Consider the following 19367-nt stretch of genomic DNA (forward strand, 5'->3'; position numbering starts at 1 on the left):
AAAGTGATTGAAAATGTCAGCTCGTGCCATGAAAGTAATTGAAGCAAATACACAAAAAGTAAGCTAACTGTCTGTCCAGTTACAGGACCAAAGGCCATTTTAGGAAATTAACACATTCTATGTAGGGCAATTTTTTGTATTTTGATCAGCTAAATGCTGTACACATTGATGATAATCTAAATGCAAATGCATCAACGTTCCCTTTGTTTAGTAACGCTTTACATGGTGTCTCTAATTACTGTGCATTTACATAGAAGTTAATAAATGCATGTGTACTTACACATAATTGCAATGTTATTATGCATAGTACAATGTACTTAATGTGTAAATCTTTTTGATATATGTAAGTCCACAGTTGTATCAGAAAAGGGTTAGGGTTATATCGTGGAAACAGATTTACACATTAGTACAATGTTATTATGCATAGTTACAATGTCATTATGTGTAAGTACACATGTATTTACTAAATGACTACTGTGTAAATACACAGTAATTAAAGACATCTAATGTAAAGTGTTACCCATTGTTTTTTGCATATTTTCCAAAATCGAATTGATCCCAAAAAGTTTTCTGCTATTTACAAATGATAAAAAAAATAATATACTGTATTTTATGTAAACATTAACAAAAAATTAAACACATGTATTAACATTAGCAGTTAATAAACTTTTATTTTTAAAGTGGTCTGAAAAATAAAGCTTTAAAGACGTTAGGGAGTAGTTTGTACATCTGCAATGTTGTGTGCTCACTGGTGCTGCGTGAGTGTGTGTGATTGACATTCAGTTTATACATTTACAATACTGCTGCCTGCGTCACATGACTTCTATGCTCTGTTTTATGGTCCAGGCAGTGCCTAAACACAAAGCCTCCAGAAGGGGCTCAACAGCGTGAATTGAAACGTTGACAGTCCCCAGGCACTCTCAGTTCCAATACAGCTTGTCTTAACAGCATTTTAACAAACTGTCAAAAGATCGTTGCATGGATAACTTGTATTACTGGGAAGGTTGCTGACTAGTACAGCAAAGTACTGTATAGAGTGCAGCACAATTTTAAAGATGGGGGCATGAGGACATAACCACAGATTTGTAAAGCATGAATTAATCTAGCCCAGAATAAGATGTGTCTCTTCAATGCTAGCAGTGCCTCCAGCGAAGACAAAAAGACTAGATATTAGTACAGTTCTTACCCACAGCATGGCTGAAAGCTATTAACAGTTCACATAGTCATATAAGAAGTAATTGTTTTAAAGGTCATTACAGGTGTCCGTTATGGTACCTTGATGATTTAGTTTTTTGTTTCAGCATCTACAGAGATATTTATTCCTGGTCTTTTTTGCAGTGCTTAATGTCGTTAAGAGTTACAGTGCTCATGCTCAGGAGTAAGACCTGGGAGTTGAATAAACTGCTTTACTGACCAGCCAGTGTAAGCAACACTTTTAGCTTACAGTAGTCAGTCGCCAAGGTCTACTGTTAGAATTCTAACTAAACCACTGCCACAGTTGTTGCTGTTTTATCTTTGAAAAATGAATAAAGCATTGCTTTTAGTTGAGATGCTAGCAGGACAAATCAAATAAAATGTCACCGTAGTTGTAATGCTCATTGTAAGCCACTGTAAGATTAGCATGTGGGGGAAAAAATCCCTCAAGGTAAAAAAAAAAAAAAAATGCCATCAGCGTAGATTTAAACAGGATTAAAAAAGTGTCAGGCATATTACTTTTGTTTTGAAACTGGTATTAGGGACTGCTTAAGAGGACCCCCTCCCTTTTTAACAATTTAGATTTTATTTTGATTAGCTTTTGGCCTGCATCTTGCGTGCAGTAGCATTCATTAGCGTAGTGCACTGAGCATGAGCTTTGAATTTTGTATTTGCATGGGATGGGTCAATATGCCAGAAAGCTTTGTAGCACTGTGTACACACGTTCTGTGGTGTTGTATATTACCAGGTGTACCTGCCAGTGATCACCTCTTCATCCTACCAGGCCACTTCAGCTATAGAATTATCTCAGTGGGAAACAGGAAACCCAGTTTTTTTTCACAGCAAACAGAAATTCAAATGGTAACAGACAACTTGAAACTATTTATAGGCTGGTTAGTGCTTATAGGTGGACTGGGTGGGTTTCTCTGAAGCCACAACCCCCCCTTATTTGTGTAATGTACATTACGTTGACAGATAATATGAACTGACATAGAGAGGGAGAGTAAATCAATAAAACAGCATTACAGTAGTCTCCAGTGGTTTGCACAGCTTATCTCTCCTTGTTCAGGTAACATGGTATGTTCGGGACCTTTGCTGAATATTGCACACATATACAGTGCTTACAAAAGAAGAGGGTAAGTGTGCCTCAGTTCTAGAGGGTAAGTGAGCCCCAGTTCTAGAGGATAATTGAGCCCCACTTCTAGAGGGTAATTGAGCCCCAGTTCTAGAGGGTAATTGAGCCCCAGTTCTTCAGAGACAGTTCAGGGTAGCCCAGTTAAGCCTGAGCTTTTTGAATATGTTAAAAAGGATCTGTGTCTGAATTTCAAAGCAGTATCTAATGGGTATGTTTTTGCTGCTGTTGTTGGTTATTGTTTTTTTTTTTTTTTTTTAGAAGGGTATTTGTGTTTGACATTAAAAAACAAAAGGCTAAAAAGCAGTGGTCCCAAGTTATATGCCAAAAGAGAGAAAACAGTGCGTTACTAGCTTAGTGAAAAACACAAATTTACAGCAAGTATCTGATGGTATTCATTAAAACACTGACTGTTAAGAGAAACTGGAGACCTGTTTAGGTATTATTATTATTATTATTATTATTATTATTATTATTGTTATTATTATTATTATTATTATTATTATTATTATTATTATTATTATTATTTAGCAGAAGCTTTTATCCAAAATAACTTACAGAAAATTAAACAAAATATAAAAATATGTAAATGTACAGGCAATAAAAATGCAAAACAAACACATATATACAATATATGCAAAATAAAGAAAATACAAAACAATCTATAAATATAATTTACAAATAAAGGTTGAATCGGTGGGTTCTGAGGAGATGGCGAAAAACAGTAAAAGACTGAACAGTCCTGAGAATAACCGGTAGCTGGTTCCACCACAGAGGGACAAGGGATTAGAAGGAGTGAGCACGGGAGGAAGGAGAGCGAAGAGAAGGCATAACAAGTCGACCATTAGAGGATGAGCGGAGAGGGCGAGAGGGAAGATATAGAGGCACGAGGGATTGGAGATGGGAATGGGCAGTATGATGAATAGAGCGATAGGCAAGAGCAAAGATCTTAAATTGGATGCGAGTAGCCAGTGGAGAGTGCGAAGCAGAGGAATATGAAATCACATATTATTGTATGTGTGGGTGTATATATAGTTAATATGGACCACATATTTATTAATCCCTATCTCCACGTGTAACACACTACAATACTTTCTAGGACATGGCTACTTTCTCAGCGCATGCAAACTTCTTAAGAAATATTCCTTTTGAGGCACATTTGCTGAACTTTCTAAGCCCTTATCCTCTGATGCTGAGGGTGAAGCATTAAAAGGATTTAGCCGAGACCTTGCTGTAATTGCCAGTCACAATGTCTTGAAAAGCGGGATATGTGTGCGAGGATATGAGCCTTTTCCAAAGAGCAGATAATTGAAGGAACCAGATTAATGATGTGTCATAACAACTTAATCTGAATCACCATTGACCTTTCTCATAGAACATAGGTTTGATAGATGTAGTTTATTACCAAGTTTTGACTTGGAAATTGAATCCCACTCCATGCTCACTGACAGGCTTATCAATAATTTATCAGCCAGATGATGCAACTAAATGCCAAGTGCAATGAATTGTTCTGATGCTACAGTCTTCTCAAGCGAAGAAGTGAAGGAAGTAAAAACAATATTTAAAAAGAAAAAAAGAAAACTGTTTATGTGTTAACAGCATCAACATGTATGAGAAGCTGAACTCGGAGTGTCATGACATCTCTGGTAATGAATCTGAGCTGCACTGCTGATGTATTACAAACAAGCATGTTTTGGAAGAAGAGCAAAACCACGTACAGTAGCAGTGATTGCATTGCACCCTCTGTTCAGATCTGACAAAATGCTGCATGAAGCTAGCCTGGTTTGACACAAACTGGATAAAGAACAAGTATATTTCAGTACATATCCGGGTACATTTCAGTTTTGTGAGCAAAATCTAATACGTGTTCATGCTTTGAATGCACAGCCTCTGCTCTGTGATATCATAAAGGTGTCAGGGCATTTATTTCTTATAGAAAAGTATTTTGGTATAGAAAAATGGGAAAATGGGAGGTATTTCCACAGAACATAATACACTTTCTGTATCTATGCCTCTATTTATTAAAGTTTGTTCTATGAGCTTCAGCATGGGGCCGCTTACTGTATATTTTGCATAATTGGATTTTAAGTCGGACTGCTTCATTACAATTAAGCATTTACCATGCCTGATTTTAAAGATGCTTCTTTTCTTAACCTTTCTTAATCAATGTTCTCACATATAATAATGTAGGATTAGGTATAGAAACACAACCAACATTTCTAATCCACAATAAGAATAAACAGTCTGTAAATTATGTTAAATTGCTTTGGGCTTTCGTAAAAGGCTTAGGATTTTATTAGCTGCTTGTTTTACTTTGAAGTTCCAAATATCAAGGAACACTTAAGTCATAATGCACTGTTGTCAGATTCCAGAGAGAAATGAGTAGTCACTCAGCAGTATGTAAATGACGGTCTACATTATTTATTTATTTTTTGCAGGTGATACATGCACAATGGCAGAGTACAACAGACTAAAGAACATGCTCCTGGACCTTCAGGCCAAGTACTCCAGTCAACAAGAGGTTGTCCAAGGAAACCGAATGTCCCACCGGAGGCACGTAGTGGAGAAGATGTTCAAGTACTTGGATCTCAACGCTGATGGATGCGTAGGCAGTGAAGAACTGGCTCAGGTGAGAATTGAATGACATTGAGCATTCCACTTCCATTCAGAGTGTAAATTGAATATAGTGCAGCCAGCCTCTTGGGAGAATAGTTCCTTCAAGTGGCTGGAAAGCAGCATTGAGAAGATGAAGCCCAGAGTAAAATACTTATTAGTGCCATTACTATTTTTGTCTATCTAAGCATATTGTTTTTATAAATGATGCATGTGATGAAATTACACAATTGTTATCACTTAGACATTTATAAATAGTTATTTTATTCATATAATTGTTTATATATGGAGGGCTGGGACATGTATTGACTGATCCAGGGTCTTGTGTTTTTTTTTTTTTTTTAAACCAACTGAGAATTAACCCCAATTTGAACAAGTGATTTCCTGGACAAAGACTTCATCAATCTTTAAAATAGACGAGCAAGCTGAAATGAATCTCAAATTATTCAAGTGTCTGCACCAGAAAATGGGATTTATGCCCTTTATAGGAATTGATTTCTTAGTGCTAGTGACCAAGGCATAAATGTGTCAATCTATATTATCTATTGATTCTAGATTTTTGTCTGAAGGTTATGTATTTTCCTTTTTCATATTTGTACTGCCTTATTTTTTTTGTAACAAAGTAATCTTTCTTTGCATATAAGTCTATACCCATGCATTTAACTAAAACTTTAATTTGAAGACCACTTTCCCTAACCCTAATCCTAACCCGAACCCTGAATCTTGTACCATCCAGTCTCCTCTGACAGTCTCACCTACAATAATACATGAGAACAGCTTGTAAACATTGCTCCCATTCACTAGCGTTATATATGCGTAATCTACATAAAAATAGCATAAATAACAAGCTTGCATGTAGGGGGGAACAATTGTTCGCTGGTGGGAATAATTGTTTGTTTCCCTGGGGGTACAAATATTCGTTGAATATATTTTGTTTTTTTGTGGCACATCCAGTGTAAAGAGCAAGCTCTGGTTTATCCCTTGTAGATATCAGTAAGGGATCATCTGGAAGATGACCTTCTGGAGTGTACACTGCAAGACCTGCTCAGATATGATGACTACAACAATGATGGGCATTTAACTCTTCAAGAATTCTACACATCATTCCGTAAGTCCAGCTAAACCTTGGGTCTGATAAGAGGCAGGGGAAAGAAGACTTGTTTGATTTACAGAAGGAGCTATGAATGTGCAGATCCAACTGCATGTGCTAATTTGAAAAAAAAAAACATACTGCTGTTGTCTTTTAAATGTATTCATTTCCCTCCAACCCTTTTAAATTTGAAGGACTTGAAAATATACTGTATGCAAGATACTCGCGATGCAAGCAGAGTTGCATAAAAGCTGCCTACATTTCTGAATATCTAGCTTTTGCTTTTCTGTCAAAGAAAAGAATGTCACTGTGTGTGCATGAAATGGAAGAGAAAGGGGATGTTTTAGCTACAAATGTATATTTATTGCATAATAGGTCTCTTCAGAGGAATCTGTAGAGCAAAAAGTTTGGTTTATTGAATCCAGCAGAGACGTAGACCATCGCGTCACAGTGTAGCATTCTGGGTAATCAGTTGTGGGTCTCAAAGCTTCTATTCAGTGATAAAAGGCTAGTAAATGACATCTTGTTCCCCTGATTAACTTTCGGTGCTTCAAGTTGACATGGTCTGTGTCATCCATGGCGATTTACTTACATATTTCATCTGTTAACTGGGATTCCTTGAGATGCCTGCTGATTTCATAGAAACTTTTCTGAAAGTTTCAGGTCACTCTTAATAGCTTCTAGTACATTATATATTATACAACACACTGCTAATGCAGTACAAGAGTTTGTTATAATGTTATGACTCCAGTAATGGCAATAGTTCTTCTGATATGCATTGCACATGCATCATATTTAAATACCTCTACGGGGAAGAGAGTTAGTGGAGGATGCTCCAGCTTAATCTCTTAAAAATAAGAATGTTGTAGTTATTTGACTAAAAGCTTAATAGCATTCAATAGATGGAAATAAAGACCTTTGCATTGGCATGGCCCACTAAGCTGAAATAGATTACAGAGTAATCCTCATTGTGAAATGCTGATATTATTTTTAATATGGAGCCTCTGGTTGTGCTGTGATAAATGTATAATGTCACTGAAGAACAAACTGGATAATTTGAAACAAACCTCATAAGGTATATCAGAGACTAACAGTACAACTCTTAGCTCTTTATCCCTGCTAGGGGCTCCCAAGTCAAGTTGTTTTAGCAGGCGTTATCAATTGCAAGGCTTATTTTATTTATTTTTTGCATTCTTACAGAAACAAACAGCAGGGCCTCTCTTGTGTATATGTATCAGGAAGACAGAATGTTGATATTACACATAGCTCAAAGACAACACATTTTTTTAAAGCTCCTAAACTAGTGGAAGTATATTTTTTGACTTAATGTAACTTTTAGTAGAGTTTCACACCAGGGTTACATTACATCGCAGCTTCATAGCTACTGCATAACGGCAAAGAAGCCAGTGATAATATTGCTCAGTTGAACGGTTTTGCATCTTTAGATGTATTTGTTTGTCATTCCTTTGTTTAATAGCAAGATTATGAGGCTTCAGCATGCAGCACTGACAGGTGGAGTCAGCAGATCTGTTTAATTAATCAACGAGTCAAAAAACAGGTAATTGCCTGGGAAGACAGCCCAGCTGAGAGTGTGCCCAAATCTGCTGAGAAAGAGAGATTGTGGTCAATGTCTTACAGTGTGTCTGAAGGTCACTGGGATTCTGCATGCCAGTCCTTGATGTATATCCTCAGAGGGGATGAATTAGACAGGCAGAAAGAAGGGTATGCTTATCACAAGGAGATCACAGCTCTCTTAGGGATGTAAATTATAGCATTAGCAAGGGGCAGTCAATTAAAGCTGAAGGAAGCTAGGGGAGGACATAGAGAACATATATATTTTTAAAGCAACACAGAACAGTCTACATGTACGGTAATGTTACGTACGCCTCATAATTTATTTTCGAAATCCAAAAGATTGAATTCATTATTATTATTATTTTTTAATATTTGGAACTAGACGTGCGCTCTAGATTGCTCACCTGGGTCGTGACAAAAGCAGATTAAAAGAATGCATGTCCTCCACTTTAGAGACACAGATTCTATAGTATGTGTGTCTCTAAAGTGGAGACACGCATACTGTGCACACATTCTACAGTACTTCACATGATTCTATTTGGAGTGCGGAGCATTGAAACTGTGCGTGCTTTGATGTCACATTTAAATAACAAATGTTGCTCATTAATAATTCCACAACATACACATAAAACTACAATTTGCATTTAAAAAGAAAAAAAAAACATTAATTGTGTATTATTTCTCCATCATTATCTATTCAGTGTGCTGTACCTAGATAGGAGAAAATTGTGTCTCATCCATTAAGCCTACATATTCCTTTAATCATCGGGATTACTTACACCAAACTGATTTGTTTTGGTTTTGTTTTTCATTAATCTGCTGAATTTAGAATAATGTGTTACATTGTTACTTAAAGACATTCCATGCACTGCCTGGCACAACACTTACTGAACATACAATCTTTAAACGAGCAACAGTTTTCTTCTTAATCCTTTGCTGCCAACGTGCTCTAATTTCGATACTGTGATGTTGATTACAAAACGCATCATATCTCAGCCGTCCAACCAGCATCTTGTGTTTTTTTTTTTTTTTTTTTTTTTTTTAAATGAGTCATAGCCATGGCTACGGTGAATGCCTCCATGTAATTGGTTTAGGGCTGGGGTGGGTGGGACAAAGCTAAGAATTGGGAATGATTAATCGCTTTTTTATTTTTTTAGGTTTTATTTAAAAAAAAAAAAAAACTTTATATATGCTTTTTAAAAAAAAAAAAAAAAACGAAGTTACTGTACAGACATCTGAGATCCCCCTTTTATTTGATTTTATTGTTATTCTATGTCCTGTTTTGAAGATGTTTCTCCGGACGGAGGCGGAACTAATGTAAACGAGTTGCACATATCTGATGCCAAAATAACTTGGGTGTAACTTCAGTGTATGAATTATTATGAGTGTACTTTCCCTATGTTTTTTTCTTTGCTGTGTGTGTAAAGCGATGGATAATTATTTACTTTTATATTACTTTTATTATCATTTAGCTATTTTTTATTGGTAGTACTTTCTTGTCATTTGTTTTGTCTTTTTTTAAACCAATACAGTAGCATACTGCATTTGCAAGATTTTTTCTTTTTGAATAATAATAAAAAAAACACTCAACATCTTGTGATATATATATATTGCTACCTCTATACACAGAAATAATTTTCATTTATCACAAACAAGATACTATGTTTCCAGTTTCATTTCCCAGCTGACCTGCATTCGCATAACAAAACCCTGTATAGCTCTGCAACTATAATTACAAGCAATTTCAATTCTGATTTCTGATTTGAAATCCTTTGTAAAATTGCACAGCTCCAATTTGATTTCTACATTAGTACATTTACATGTTTTACAAATATTATTTATTATACAATTTTTATATTTTTTGGGGGGCGTGGCTTATATGTAAAAAAAAATCGAACACATCCCACAACCAAACATATGATACCATTGGAAAGGTCTACATAATACCTTTCTGTTGATATAGTGGGTTTTAATTTCTAATTTACGGTTACCAAACTACAAGCGCTAACAGAAAGTTGTCATATATTCACGGCCAAATATGGTCATTCCCCGTGGGTGGCATAGGGTTAAATGCATGCTCCAGCACCAATGGTGCACAGGAAGCCTGCTACCATTGATCAGAGTTACGGAAGATGTCCAGAACTAGATTAATTGAGGTGCTTCTTATGGTATGATTGAAATTGGTTCTGAACCACAAGCTCTGATGGAGACAGAATGCTGATTGGTGGTGGGCCTTTCTGATTAGGAACCAGGAGATTCAGAGATCCAGCTCGATTTACTTGATAAAATGTGAGACCCTTTGATCATGTCAGTTTACTTGGTCGTGTTACTTGGAATGACAGTATAACTAAACTGTTATATTACTTAGAGATTTCAATGTGCCTGTAATTGCAATGACATTATACAATGAAGTCGTCTTGTGTGAAACATGTTGTTAATAACACATTTATTATAAATCCAATTATTAAATGATAATCATGTTAATTAAATCGGGTGATGCTAATTATATTGGACAGCTGTGTTTAGAGAGATACTGGGAAGGTTTCTTTGACTCTGAAATCCCCAGCGTTACAGTGGTATCTGCTAGATCAAATCGCATTAGTACTTAGATATTGGCAATATATGCTTCACATGCTGCCCCTGGCTGTTATCTGCACAGTAAGTGGTCTTCTTTTATCTCACTTTGGATTCCAGCACAAAGTGGGGAAATAATTCATTATCATACCAGCATTGATTTGCTACTTCTGTGGGCTTTGCTTCCCTCAAACTTCAAACAAGAGCATTGGAGAGATGAATGGCCAAACTCACAAGCAACTTCTGCAAAATGCACTGTAGCATAAAGCCCAGCGGTGGAAAAGGGATGCCTATAGGAATGCTATTTCACCAACTCTTTGAAAAACAACTTCATATTAGCTTCATAAAGAGAAAAAGACCCATCAATGCTTAAGTGTGTGCTTTCTGAATGTTGTACTGTATGTTTGATGTAATGTCAAAGAAAGACTGAAATGTAAGTTTAGAACTTACTAACGTTAATGTAAGACTCTCTCATCTATGCAATCATTTCCTAAGATATGTTTGCTATAGTTTGTTACTGTATTTAAAATCTCACAATGCAAGTTAAATAAAGCGAAACTTAATATACATATTATTTTAATGAAAAAACATAAAGGCTTACTATTGATATTGGAACACATTAGTGTATTATGGGATACGTGATCATGCAACACTGTTTCATGGATGCAGTAATATGACACAATTATCTGGGGTGTTGACATTTGTGTTTGCATTGGCCGGTTTCAATTAAAGACTAGGTACAAACGTGTAGTGTTTTAACTCCACCTCTTCTCATTGCACGAAGTTTGAAATCAGCATTTTGTTCTTGAATTGTTATAAATATAGTGACTGATGCCTGCCTTTGTATTATGACATAAATGACTGAATGAAAATCCTGGTGGTTGTGTAATATTTAGTAAATGATTCCATGAATCAGTGGCTTTATTCCAGTAATATATATTGCCTGTACTTTTTAAGTTGACATTTCAGGCTTCACTAATAGACCAAGGAGGTCGGTTTAGTGTACAGATAATTATAAAACAGACATGCTTAGACACAACATTGAACCTGTCTTTGATAATACACCTCCAAGGACATTGTTCATGCTGTTGGCAGTCTGATCAATGGAGCACATAAGTTTTGAGTGATAAAAATGCACATTCAGCACAATGGGAAAACACACTATTAAATGGAGCTGTTGTATTTGCTTTAGTTTGTACCATTTGATGTATTAAGAAATATATTATATATATATATAGCTCAAAGAGCCAGCTGCCCCCTCATATACAGTGCACCCTCGCTATAATGAACCTTTTGGGGTCCAAGCCTTTTGTTCATTATATCGAGGTGTTTGTCACAGTGAAAGGACAATCAAAATGAACGACAAACTGTCCCAAATCCCAAACTGATCTTTTATTCCAAATGAAATCGACATGAAAAGTTAATCAGAACCTCAAGTTTTTTTTGTTGTTAAGACAAAAGAGTTGACTTCACTGCGGAGGTGGCATCCCGTGCGTACAGACCGGGATGTGGACAGTGTGTGTTTATATTATCTTTTTTGGTTTTATTAATTTGGGGTCCAGGGGGCAGGTTCGTTATAGCCAAAGGTTCGTTATAATGAAGGCATTATAGCGAGGATGTACTGTGTGTGTGTGTGTGTGTGTGTCTGTCTGTGTATATATATATATATATATATATATATATATATATATATATATATATATATATATATATATATATATATATAAACAGTAAGATTATTTCAGTATGTCAACTTTTTTTAAGGTCATGCAAGTATCTACAGAGATATGAATGTACCGTAGGTAGACGAATAATTGTTTAGCAAGACTTTAAACAAAAGACAGATTTGTTTGACTGATATAGGGGGAAGTGATTGTTCTCTACATCATCAGCATACAGCCGAACACCTGCTGAGATGCAGAAATCCAGAGAGATTATTGCTGTAGACCAGAAATAACAAAGGACTTTTGATGGAGCCCTGTGAAACTCCCATTTCATTAATCCCTTCTGAGAAAAAGGTATTCTTTTATTTCAGTCCTATTGTGAAAAAAAACGTAATGTGCTGCTTGTCAAATTTAAGACCGAGGTTGAGAGATAACATTATTTTTTTCTTTTAAGCACATTAAAGAGGATAGGCTTTATCAATTCAAGGCAATAAGTCCCTGCAGAAACCCATCTGTTTAAAATCAAAAGGTTAAAATCAATCTAGCCTGTTGCAGTGCAATGCATTATGTATTTTGTGGTTTTATCTGATTTAGTCACCTATCGTTGGGGCATGTTAGGATGTTTAAAAAAAAAAAAAAAAAAAAAAGTGCAGCACTGTAAACAGAAAATCATCAGTTAGACAAATGTTCCAGTGGTTTTGATTTCCTATGCACAACAAACCAAAACAACAGAAGCAATGGGGTGTTCTAATGAATTTGCACACACACTTTACAACGGCAGTACTAGTTCTAAACACAGAAACAGACAGCTCAGCCTTGCTAACGCCAAGGCTTTTTCATCGGAATCTGCACATCACTTTCACAGATATACAGGAATCACGTCATACGCAGGCTGCACTCTAGCATTGGCTGCCTAAGAGCTGTCTTGCACTTCTTTCTCTTTAGTTATAGATGGAGCAGACGGTTTCACTTCCTGTTTATGGAACACATAGTGAAGTAAACCCATAGTAAAAGTGCTCCTGAAGGAATGACTGAAACTCTGTGCGAGTACTTCACATTACCAAATGGCTGAACTAAGCTCATGTCTACATATAGTATTTGACTTTTAAATACCAACTGCATTGGTAAAACTTGAATATAGTTGTGCCATTTACCTTGGTTATGGTAAGGGTTTGCTCCACTGCTTATCCAATCAAGACTGCTTTTTCTACCCATTTTTTCACTGCACTGTTTACCCCTGGAATTGGACTCTCTCTCTACCTTTTATTTAAGCTCTTCTTTACCTGGGATAATCTAGTTCTGCTTCGGCTATGCAGAAGCCTCTTCCCTGTGGTGCTCAGTCGGATGGTTTATTAGGCTACTGCGTCTGACAGCATGGTACTGTATGTATGCATTTGGAAGCAATCCGTTTGGTTAGGGTCCGATGGAGGCAATTATTCAAACATGCAAGGATAAGGATGGGGTATTTGCACTGCGTTTGTAATTAGGAGAAATGCTGACTGTACCAGGGTGCTTCATACTTGGACCACATATAACACAATTAGACATTTAAAAAATAAAAGGGCACTGAAGATTAATACTGTTACAATACATTGCATGGTGCTGGTTGTAGCTTCCTTGTTTATTTGAGGTTGGTAGATGGTTCACATGGTTAGAAAAATCCAAGATTTGGATATGTATGGCTGCTAAACTACCCTTTCATCTTTTAATCAAACAGACTTTTTGTGAATAGGGAATAATTAGTCAAGAATAAATATTTTTTTCAATGTGCTCTTATTATACTTGTCATTTATCCTAGCAGTGTGGTGTCGGTCTTTAAATAAGATGTAGTAACTTCAAAACATTGTGTAACTGCAGTACAGAGATTGTTTTCAAGGGAGTTGCAGTCTGATGTATGAGATTCATAAAACCCTTCAATTGCATGCACTTTTTGTTTGCGCACATAGACAGGAAAATTATCAATTTTGGGAGATGCTGCCCAATGTTAAAAATATGTTGAAAAATGTCTGCATCTCCTAAGTTGCATTTGATTGCAAACCCGTTTGTGTAATGGCTATAAATCACTTCTAACACTTCATCAGAAACAGCAAACAGAATTAACACAGTTGCTACGGAGCTTAGAAATCCATAACAGGATGATATTTAGAAAAGGCAATATCCTGTGTCAGCAGATGGAGTTTGGTTCTTAAATGCATATAGTTCTCCTGCAGTGATCTTCTGATGGATATTGCAGTCAAGACAGCTGGAATCTTAAAGAAATACTTCCTGCAAATCTGATCTTTTTATATTCAGCTCACTTACCCAGAGTTGTTGATCTGAAGAGTACATTGCCTGTTATAATTTAACCATGGCAATCTAGTCTGATTTTTCTCAGATTACTTTCCTAATATATGCATCACAGCTCTGGTCTGTACTGTGTTATGTAAAGAATACAAGACAATAGGAAACTCTTCAGGTTTGTTTGTCACCTGATCTTTTTCCACAAGGCAACAAAGGATAAATGATGAGCTTAGTAATGAAACCGTGTTGCATCACAATTATCCTGTATATTGTGTGCTTGAATATCTTGCTAAGCAGGACCATCATTTAAAATGAATACAGAATACAAAGTTAGGAGTGTTGTCCCAAGGCTGTGGAAACAATTATTAAAAGGCAGCACACACTCCCTACTTTTGAACTGAAGGTCTGATGCAACTTCTTGCCTACTGCAAGTCCCAGTACGGTGTAATCGTGTCCTTATCATTTCAAGTGCGATAAAGTTCAACAGACTCAAGGCCAGTCTGTTTTGCAAGATGCTCAAAGCCAGTATAATATACTGTAGATAACATTTGGTGTGGCGTTAAACACCTACCCTTTTCACATGCCCCAAATGATTTGCTAACAAGTGTTTCCACTGAGCAATAATACCCCTGTGATGGCTCTCTGTTGCTTTAGATAGGATTTTATTTGTACCCAGTCTGAAGCTATAGTGCCAGTAGACATTTTCACTAACTGCAAACTAGCTTATATACTGCTATCTGCTACCTAAATGTCATTTTCTGCCTTGGAATACAAGGTTTATATTAAGACAAATCTTTATGTAGAGGATTACATTGATTTTGCACCTCTTTTAGTTTCTTGGAAATACTATTTCTCCACAAAAAGAACCAGACCCTGCAATATATAAAAACCTGTAGCAAAATGTTAATAGAACCTCAGTGCTGTATTTGCTGTGAGCGTTGGACAGTTAAAAATAATACGCAAATTACAGGGTACAATTTAAGAAGTAAAAAAAAAGTAAAAAAAATAAAAAAAACCTTTAAATAAAGTCAGAAAATGCTTTACAAGTATACATGTGTACAGAAGAGCATTTAAATAATAGAACTTGGGCTGTGGACCCAATTAGCTCAGAACTTTAAAGCTTTCACAGATTCAACAGACTTTTCCTTTCTGTAATATTCATGCTTCCCTCTCGAATCTCCTGCTGATAAAAGTGCCATAAAAAACTTCTTGGCCAAAAATGCTTCTGAAATAGTTAGAACAGTCGGTTTCTCCTGAGGGGTAGGATGGAGAGGTACAGCAAACTTTTTAGCGCTTTCCTTTTGGTACATGACTTGCTAACAAATGATGAGTAAATGTATGAGAGGAGTACATTTTGGGGGATTTTTCTAAGGCACATACAGTGATTCCATTAATCTCTGTCACAGATTCAGTTCATTCCTTCAGAGGCTACTAGGCCCCTTTTTTAATCAGCCATGCAGAATATACAGCTTTTTTAAAAAAAATTTACTTGCACTCCCTTGAATAGTGGACGTCTCTATTGTGCTACTGCCCTTCACCACATTCTAAAATGCATATACTACACTTTTCCTTTGAATGTAAAGCTGAGGGAACACAAATACACTTTTTTTCAGGAACAGTGGCTTGAAACCTGGTTCCAGGATACCGACAGACCTAGTTTGAGGCAACTTAAACCCCAAGACTCGCCAGGTGTGCCATGCAGTGGCCTGAAACCTAGTCTCCTGAAACCAAGTTCCAAAACACAAAGTGGCTTTGTGTTTCCTCAGCCTTGCAGTCAGGTTCCAAGAGGCTCAAAAGACAGCGACCAAAAGCATGTTACCTGAGTCACAGCTAAGTCCCTGCCTCCACTGGCTCCGTATCACCTCTCGTATCCAATTCAAAACTTGTATTCTGAATTTGATCTTTTCTACTGATTTTACTGTATTTTATAACTGCTCATATCTGTAATATGATATTCTGTAATATGGTAATCTGTAATGTGATAATTTGTAATCTGATACTTTGGATTGTGATTTTGGATATATCACTAATTTCTGCAAAATCTATTATTAATAATAATAATAATAATAATAATAATAATAATAATAATAATAATATCCTCATGACATTATAGGCATTGTATGTGACCTTAAACTGTTGTTTTTTTGCTTAGTGTTGGATAAAAAAAAAGTGTTCAGAAGTATTTGTTTTGTGTATTGTTTGATAGGTTGTGTTAGGTTGATAATTAACATCTGGACCTAAAGAGAAAAAGGTTATTTTTCATCTACTGTAGAGAAAAGGGAAAGATTTGCAATTGATTACATAGAGATAGTGCAGTTGTGCAGTATATATTACAGAAGTGTGATTTTTGTTTGTTTGTTGTTGTTTTAATTCTTTTGGAAAAGTTTATTGGTGGAGCATCAGGGCATATTGATATCGTTTTATACTTTGCATTATTTAGAAATTACAAACTATTAAACGTAAAACATATTGAAAATCATTGCACACTTAAGCCACATACTTATTTGCCCAAACTTTAATAATTTTCAAACTTTACTTCAACAGGCATGTGTTCCATAGAGAAGCAAAAAACCTATTCTTAGCCTTCAGAACGATTAAATGCACGGCCCTTTGCAACCTTCGAGAATACTTACAGCTTGCCAGCGTGAGAGCTGAAGTAAAGAGGGCCATTACTGTTAGGACCTTTGTAGAAAAGCAGCTAGCCAGTGATCAAGAAGTCTATTCTGCAAGAAAAACTGACATATAGAATTATATGTTTTGTACTGTGTTTTTCAAAATGGTTTGGTACAGTATGTGAGCAAAAGAAGCTGTAAAAAATGTTGGAAATGAAAAGAGGTTTAAATAATGCTCATAAGCAGTACGCGATGAATAGTACTTTTAGCAAAGAATAAATATAGCATTTCAGTATGTAATTGTAAAAGTGATTTAATTCACCTTTAGAAGTGTATTTAATAGTTTAAATGGTGTTAAGGTCTTGTAGGTTTTAAGTGGTATTCCATAGTGGGTTTTTTGTTGTTTTTTTTCTGTGAGTGAAGCCTTAATTGCCCAAGCCAGTAAATTGTAGCAATTTGTTAAATTGCTATAATTTATCAAGAAGGAAATCACGGAACAGTAAACGTATTGTTTTTAATTTATAAAAAAAGCAAAAAAATCATGACTATATGCAGCCACCGTTCCTGATTTTTGTCTCTTAAATCATTCTAAATCCCAAAGCGTGACATGAACTTATATTGCCAGAAAGCCCTTTCTAGGGAATCTTATCTGATGAAGTTTGGAGGAAAAAGGGATGAAAGTCTGTGACAGAACATTGCCACGTCTTATTTCAGTTGATTTCCATTGATGTATCTCAACTGAGAAATTAACTATCACAGTGACAGCATATTCACTGTTCATACATAGTGTTGTTTTACTATGTCTGCATTTTCCTAACACATGGTGGACACTGATGGTAGAGACTGGTTAAACAGACCTTTATTTTCTTTATAGTATCAACATTTAGGTGCCTATTACCAGAGCATTTTACACTTGACACAAATCTGAGTTAGAGATTTTGTAAAAAAAAAAAAAATAATAAAAAAAATAAAACTCTGTAAACGTAATTGAAATCTGACTGTTACACAAAATATTTGTTTTATAGTTTATTTCAATATAACTCCATTTACATAAGTGTAAAAAAAAATGGTTGGCTACTGCAGCAACAGAATGTGAATAAGTTGAGTGAAACAGAATGTCAAAGAATCCCTGAGACAGAACCATGATTTGCTTATATTACTTCTCTAGCCCAGCTGCACATATGGCCTTTTCACGGCTCTGTGCTGGTAATGACTTGATGAAACTGGCCAGAAAATTAACATCCATTGTTTTATATTGGCTTTCCATTAATTCCCTGTGCAAGCCATTTTAAAAATCAGGCTATAATGGAAGAGCTTATTAGACACAGCAAATTAACTATTGAGAGCTCCAAGAAGCACTGATTCTGTTGAGTGGATGGATGCCCAGGGTCATTCCATACACTCCAGTCCTTGTTTAACATAGGCCTTTTCAATCCAATCTGCATTCTTCAGGACATAGAAGTTAGGGAGGAAGTATTATAGGGTATTTAACATACAACTGATGGACCACATAACCAATATACGCAATGCATAAATTGGTAAAGATTTTTGTGTGGTCCAGTGGTTAAAGAAAAGGGCACTTCACTTAACCTCCTTTTGCTCCATCTTTCGGGTGGGACGTTGTTGTAAGTGACTCTGCAGCTGATGCATAGTTCACACACCCTAGGCTCTGTAAGTCTCCTTGGATAAAGGCGTCTGCTAAATAAACAAATAATAATAAAAGAGGGAGGTTTAACCACTTAAGGAGTTAACACTATGTAAATGTGCATGGATTTGTACAGATTTTCATCTGGTAAAAAAAAAGAAAATAGATTACTAGACTGCAAGCAACCCTAACCCATAGTTGTATGCTTCATCTGAGCCATACACATGTATTAATGCTTACACTTCACATGTCTTTATATATGTAAAACACACTTCTGTACTTGTGTGAATCCCAAACTGCTATCCAAGAGCCAAAAACAAGATTCAAATACTGTATCTATTCTATTGTTCTGTAAAAAATAAAATTAGTAATAATAGGGGGCTCCCGAGTGGCGCCCTATAGCCTGGATGTCGCCGGTTCGAGTCCAGGCTTTTCCATTGCCGACGGTGGATGGTAGTTGCCAGGGGGCGGCACACAATGGGCCAAGCACCGCCCTGGTGGGGGAGGGCCAGGGTTAGGTCGGCCGGGGTGTCCTCGGCTCACCGCGCACCAACGACCCCTGTAGTCTGGCCGGGGCCTGTAAGCTGCCCAGAGCTGCGTTGTCCTCCAATGCTGTAGCTCTGAGGTGGCTGCACGGTGAGTCTGCAGTGTGAAAAGAAGCAGTCGGCTGATGGCACATGCTTCGGAGGACAGCGTGTGTTCGTCTTCGCCGCTCCCGAGTCAGCGCAGGGGTGGTACGGTGAGCTGAACCTGAATAATAATTGGATACTCTAAATTGGGAGAAAATAACAAAAAATAATTGGCGACTACTAACATTGAAAAAAATAAATAATAATCACCTTTGCTTGGGTAGCTAGGACAAGAAAAGGACATTGACAAGAGCTGTTCTGGGGTATAGCTATTTTGTTCAACTGAAATTGAATTTTGTTTTTCTTCATTGTAACAAAGGATTGCCTCTGCTATGCTTTTTTTTCAGCAGAAAGCTGTC

At 36.3% G+C, this 19367-nt stretch overlaps 1 protein-coding gene across 3 annotated transcripts in view; it reads left to right on the plus strand.

Annotated features, from left to right (window-relative positions):
• LOC117413444 (follistatin-related protein 5-like) overlaps positions 1 to 19367 on the plus strand; it is a 104811-nt gene that overhangs the window by 52520 nt on the left and 32924 nt on the right. For all 3 annotated transcript variants that reach the window (XM_058997002.1, XM_034908828.2, XM_034908829.2), the window contains exons 5-6: positions 4765 to 4955; positions 5927 to 6047. In XM_058997002.1, the coding sequence (XP_058852985.1) occupies positions 4765 to 4955; positions 5927 to 6047 (312 nt within the window). The remainder of the gene's footprint in view (positions 1 to 4764; positions 4956 to 5926; positions 6048 to 19367) is intronic.

This window comes from Acipenser ruthenus, chromosome 23 (assembly GCF_902713425.1).
Source record: "Acipenser ruthenus chromosome 23, fAciRut3.2 maternal haplotype, whole genome shotgun sequence".
NCBI classification, from domain to species: Eukaryota; Metazoa; Chordata; class Actinopteri; order Acipenseriformes; family Acipenseridae; genus Acipenser; species Acipenser ruthenus.